This window comes from Hyperoodon ampullatus (genome assembly GCF_949752795.1).
Source record: "Hyperoodon ampullatus genome assembly, chromosome: 1".
Classification (NCBI taxonomy): Eukaryota; Metazoa; Chordata; class Mammalia; order Artiodactyla; family Ziphiidae; genus Hyperoodon; species Hyperoodon ampullatus.
Genome location: NC_136914.1, coordinates 27,875,923 through 27,882,231, shown reverse-complemented (window position 1 = coordinate 27,882,231; position 6,309 = coordinate 27,875,923). Strand labels below are relative to the sequence as shown.

Sequence of the window (6,309 nt, the reverse complement as noted above, 5' to 3'; positions counted from 1 at the left end):
GATACCTCTCCATCAATTTCTGGCTGTGAAAGAAGTGCTCTCTGTAAAAGACAATAGTATTCTCCGTCTTATAAACATAGTACATTTACAGAAGTAGAAAACAAGAAGCCACAGTAAACAGACATTCCAATTCGTGCTGACATGAAGATTGGGAAGCATAACTGGAGTCCGTAAAGTCTTTTTCATGCTCCATATTGTTTTAGTTTAAAATGGGTTTGGCTGAAAGAAAGAGTAAGAGCAAAATTGCAGTTACTTTAACTAGATGATAATGTCTTTCTCTCACACATAAAGGAAGCCTGGGGGTAGGAAGTTCCCTCCTGACACGACTCCCTGGTGTCCTGGACCCAGGCCACACTGTCTTGGTTCCCTCCCATCTCCTATGGCAGCTCCCATGTCCGGCACTGACCCAGCTGGCCCATCTTCCACTATCATCTATGCATGCCTGTCAGCAAGAAGAAGCAAGAGGGCACACCTCTGTCTTTTAAGAGCGCTCCCAGAACCTACACTCACCACTTCCCTTGGGCCAGAATTTAGTCCACGGACATACCCAAAGGAAAGCTGGGAAATGTAATAGTTATTCTGGGAGGCGTGTGCGGAGCAAAAACTTTGGGTTTTGTTCCTAAAGGAAGAGGGGTACACCCAGCAGTGTCTGCCAGACACGTAGACTCCTAACCATGCATTCACTACGGGGCTGCTAGTCATGAAATCGGGGAATATTTGAGCTAGAAGGAATGTTAAGAGAGCATCTGATTTACTGATGCTTAACCAGAACTGAATATCAGAAAGGCACCTCATACTTGGGGCCCATCACAAACCCAGCAAATACGCATTTCTGGGTGTCCCACCTGGCCACGTGTCTTTAAACAAGACCCCCTACCCCCCCCGCCCCCATTTTTCTAGCTTTCTTCTCTGGTTAAGAAGCATTGACCAACTATTCATATTTCAGATGTGACAACAAAGACCCACAAATGTTTAGTGAGCTTCTCAGGTGCTCAGTTAATTAGCAGAAGAGCCAAAACTAGAGCACAGACTCCCCGTTGCAAGTTCCTGCCCCCTCTCTGCACCCCTGTGATTCCCCAGTTATGATCTATGGACACGGAGAATCAGAAGACTGGGCCAGTCATAGAAATTTACCTTTCCTTTACGCTTCTGTATTCCGTTTTTCATAAGTTCCTTTTTCTTCTGCTCTATTCCTCCTATATATGAGGTCTACTTTCCAAGCTAAAGCAATTCCTCCATTTGAATACTGTTCACTAACAGAACTAGACCCAGCTGCCCAAGAATTCTCATCGAAGAACACCCTTGCTTCCCTTCGTGACCACCAGGTCGGTGCCAAGCACAATTTTGCATGAAAGTACAAAATGTATACACTTTCCTAAATGTGGTAAGACACAGGAGTAAAACCCACCTTCATTAAAATTGCAGGGCTATTTTAATCTCCTTTCTGGCACAAGCAGAGAATTGCAGGGGCCACAAAAATAAACTTAAGAGAGGCAGATTTAATTTCACATGCTTATTTAAAATCCGATAGACTCAGCTATGGGTAATGGAGAATCTAAATCTGAATGGGACTCAGCTCCTATGTCAGGGAGCTGATTGTCTCATGGAGGATTCAGTTGTATAACCATAGCAGACCCAGTGAATTGGCTACCAGAGTTTTCAACTAAGGAAGTGGGGGCCAGAACGGAAGCTCTTTCTTTGGGGTATTGCGGTGGGCTTCACGGAAGAGTTGGCCACCCTGATGCAGGTGATATTGACAGAGTAGGGTGGGTGGGGTGCATTCCAACTAAGAAAACAGCTTAAGGAAAATTACCTGACCGAAAACAATTAAATGTATAAGAGGAAAAATCAGCTATAGTTTGGAATGTACCTTAAGTCCAACAAGGAATTGAACAGAACTGATCATTGGCCAGAATCTTCTCAAGTCCTTCAGAGGTCAGAAGACGAACAAAGCTTTTTAACAGGGAGTCTCTTAAACGTAAGAGATGGGTGCCTCTGACCTCAGCCTCCCACGTGAGAGCAAAGGCTCTCAAGCTCTAACTTGCACATAAGTCACCTAGAGATTTTATGAAAAAGTAGACTACTGTTCAGTAGGTCTGGGTAGGAGCTGAGATTCTGCATTTCTAAGAAGCTTCCAGGTGACGACCATGGTCTAGAAGACGAGCCCAGCCACGGATGTGACACTTGCAGGCCCCAGGGGGCCAAGCTCATCTGTGTGCAGCAGGGGAGGCGGGAGCTTGGCTACGTGGCTGGGCGTCCACGTTCCGTCCCGTAAGCAAGGCCCTACAGGACACGGGGCAGACCCAGAGCTGGAGGGCAGGGCCTCAGCCTCCAGCACAGCGCAGTCTTGCCTCAGGTCCTAACGTGTCAGGAGTGGGTGGATTAAGGTTTAAGAAAATATTTTATATGTTTAGAAGAGTTGAGAGTCATTCTTATTTTTTTAGGGAAGAAATTGTATTTAATTAGATTAATTAATTAATCATTTTTAGTTGAAGTATAGTTGATTTACAATGTTGTGTTAGTTTTAGGTGTACAGCACAGTGATTCATATATATATATTCTTCTTCAGATTCTTTTCCATTATAGGTTATTACCAAATATTGAGTATAGTTCCCTGTGCCATAGAGTAGGTCCTTATTGGTTATGAGAGTCACTCTTTAAAAATCAGAATATTGGAGTGTGCAGTGAAGCGGAGGCAGAGCGGCTCCGCGAGCTCCTCTCTCTCCACTTTCCCATAGAGAACCCCTGACTGGCCGCTGAGGGCGAGCCACACACACGCCCTCGCGCCCGGCGAACCCGCGAAGTCAGTATCATATGACACAGGCTTTGCCGCAGTTCATCTTCCTCCCTGTGTACTTTCCGTTTGCCTTCCTGGAATTCTGCTGCATCACAGAAGCTGGAAGTTCTGATGTTCCATTGAAATCACGATGGAAAGTCTTGACTTGACCGGTCAGAGTAATGAAAGGCGGTAATAGAAATAAAGATTATTCCGCAAAAGGAGAAGGAGCTGGAAAAGGACCAAAACGAAAGTGCCTTCAGTGGCATCCATTGCTAGCAAAGCAACTTCTTGACTTTTCAGAAGAGGAAGAAGAGGAAGACGAAGAGGAGGATATTGATAAGGTTCAACTTCTTGGGGCCGCTGGTCTAGAGCAAGATGGTGAAACTGAAGATGATGAATCACCAGAACAGCGAGCCCGGAGACCAATGAATGCATTTCTCTTATTTTGCAAACGTCATCGCTCTCTCGTACGTCAGGAACACCCCAGGCTTGATAACCGAGGTGCTACCAAGATACTAGCTGATTGGTGGGCTGTTCTCGATCCAAAGGAAAAGCAGAAATACACAGACATGGCCAAGGAGTATAAACATGCATTTATGAAAGCAAATCCTGGCTACAAATGGTGTGCTACCACAAACAAGCCTGTGAAATCCCCAACATCCACTGTCAATCCACGGGAGAAACTATGGGCCTTCCCATCTGACTCTTCAAGAGCCTTGCCAAGCCCCAAGAAAACAAAGCCTGAAGAAATGCCTCAGCTTAACTTTGGGATGGCTGATCCTACTCAAATGGGAGGCCTGAGCATGCTGCTTTTAGCTGCAGAACATGTTCTTGGGACACCAGAGATATCCTCTGGCACTTGCAGGCCTGATGTTTCAGAATCCTCTGAATTGCGTCAGAAGTCACCATTATTTCAGTTTGCCGAGATATCTTCAGGTACCTCCCACCCTGATGTTGCGTCAAAACAATGTCAAGCATCAGCCTTGTTTCAGTTTGCAGAGATTTGTTCGAAGACTTCACAGTTGGGCGGTGCTGAACCTGTAAAACGCTGTGGAAAGTCTGCCCTCTTTCAACTGGCAGAGATGTGCCTGGCATCAGAGGGGGTGAAAATGGAAGAATCAAAGCTAATAAAAGCCAAAGAATCAGATGGCGGAAGAATTCAAGAATTGGAGAAGGGCAAGGAAGAAAGAGAAATGAAAATGGAGAAAATCGATGAAGCCAGGTTCCAGAAAGAAGCAGAATTTGAAACATCAGCTAAGGAAAATGTAAGAGATTCTAAGGAATTAAGTAATTTTGAGGAGCTGCGAATGGATGATATAATGGGTATAAAAATGGAAGCTCCTAAAGCAATTAAAAAGGAAGAATTAGAGGAAGATCAAAAATGTAGTCACTTCCCTGATTTTTCTTACTCTGGCAGTAGCAAGATAATAATAAGCGATGTTCCCAGTAGAAAGGATCCCATGTGCCATCCTCATGGCATTAGGATCATCGAGGATCCCACAGCATTAAGCAAACCAGACAAGCTAAAAAAGAAAAAGAAGAAAAACAAAATGGATCGACATGGAAATGATAAATCCACACCCAAGCAGACTTGCCAAAAGAGGCAGTCCTCGGAATCTGATATCGAGAGTGTCATGTACACCATTGAAGCTGTTGCAAAGGGAGACTGGGGCATCGAGAAGCTTGGAGATACCCCTCGCAAGAAGGTCCATACATCCTCGAGTGGCAAGGGAAGCATTTTGGATGCCAAGCCACCAAAGAAGAAAGTGAAATCAAGAGAGAAGAAAATGTCAAAGGAGAAATCCTCAGACACCAGCCAAGAGTCAAGACCTCAAGATTTTATCAGTATTTCTGCCAGCAAGAACATTTCTGGTGAGGTACCAGAGGGTATAAAAGCAGAACCTTTGACCCCTACGGAGGCTGCATTACCACCCAGTCTATCGGGACAGGCCAAGCCTGAGGACAGTGAGTGTCACAGAAAAATAGAGACTTGTGGCTCCCGGAAATCTGAGAGGTCTTGCAAAGGTGCTCTTTATAAAACCCTGGTGTCTGAGGGTATGCTCACGTCTCTGCGAGCTAATGTTGGCAGAGGGAAACGAAGGTCAGGAAAAGGAAAGTCCTCTGATCATGAAGAGTGTTGGCATGAAGAAAGCTGGACATTTCACCAGAGTGGGACCAGTGGAAGCAAGAAGTTCAAGAAGACAAAGGCAAAGGAAGACTCTCTCCTTGGCTCAGCAAAGCTGTGTGAAGAATGTGAAAAGAAATTCCACAGCCTCCCTCAGTATAGTCCTGTTACATTTGACGAGAAATGTGTACCTGTCCCAAGAAAAAAGAAGAAGACTGGACATATGTCCTCAGAACCGACCCAAACCAGCAAAGGTCCTTTCCAGTCTCAGAAAAAGAACTTATTCCACAAAATTGTCAGCAAATACAAGCACAAAAAGGAGAAGCCTAATGGTCCGGAAAAAGGAAGTGGGGATAAATGGTCAAACAAGCAACTCTTCTTGGCTGCCATTCACCCTACAGAAGCCATATTTTCAGAAGACAGAAACACCACAGAGCCTGCTTATAAGGTTAAAAATGCCCCATCCATTCCCAACACTCCAGAGCCAACAACAGTGCAAGAACCCTTGGTGGGCAGTCAAAAGAGAAAAGCAAGGAAAACCAAGATCACACACCTTGTCAGGACAGCAGATGGCCGGGTATCACCAGCAGGAGGTACTTTGGATGACAAACCAAAGGAACAACTGCAGAGGAGTCTCGTTAAGGTGACCGAGACAGGCTGCAATGACGAATGCTCACACAACCAAGAGGCCACGGAGACGCGGAGCAGCACCCCGGAGATGCCCGCCGTGTCTGCGTTCTTCAGCCTCGCTGCGCTGGCCGGAGTGGCTGCCGTGGAAAATGCATAGAAGTCAGAGATCCACTCCGCTCACCCATGACGGACAGCCAAAAGAAATGCCCCAGACTCCTGTACTTATTTCTTGCGCTGACCAGTGAAGCGCCCTTTAATTGTAAAACATTGTGCTTTACCTACTACCCTAGCCTTGTCTTTATTGAGAGATGCTAGTGAGTCCATGTGGTGGAAACTATAGACAGCAAACAAGTGCTTGTTGCCCTACACGGCCCAGATTCACTTGAAGCAGAAGTTGGCACCCTGGGCCAGTTTGTTCTTTCAGAACCCAGAGTCTTTGAGGGTGATGTTGTCTGTCTGATAATGAGCAGAAATGGGATGATCCTAGAGCTTTGCTTTCTATTGAAGGCTTTTGATGGTAATAGGTGGTAACTTGGTAAAAGGCTGCCTTTACTGTAGCTCATCCAGCATCTCTTTTACCAACCAGAGAGTGTGAAACTAGTTTCATATATTACCTAGTTATTCTTTCCAAACAAAAACAAAAAACAAAAAAACAAAAACTGACACACTGCACTAGTTATTATTAGATATTCTTAGTCTTTTTTGTACATGGAGGTTTATGTTCTAAGATGGTTTATATAATAGGTTATACCTACATTTATATTTTAGAATAATA

General features: G+C 45.0%; 1 protein-coding gene across 1 annotated transcript; it reads left to right on the top strand.

The window, feature by feature from the left end:
- Positions 1-2,958: 2,958 nt before the first annotated feature.
- LOC307048179 (HMG box transcription factor BBX-like) lies at positions 2,959-5,779 on the top strand (the record flags this gene model as incomplete). Its single annotated transcript, XM_079697122.1, is given in 2 exon segments — positions 2,959-5,684; positions 5,686-5,779. Coding segments are annotated over 2 exon segments (2,820 nt in total).
- Between the last annotated feature and the right edge of the window lie 530 nt (positions 5,780-6,309).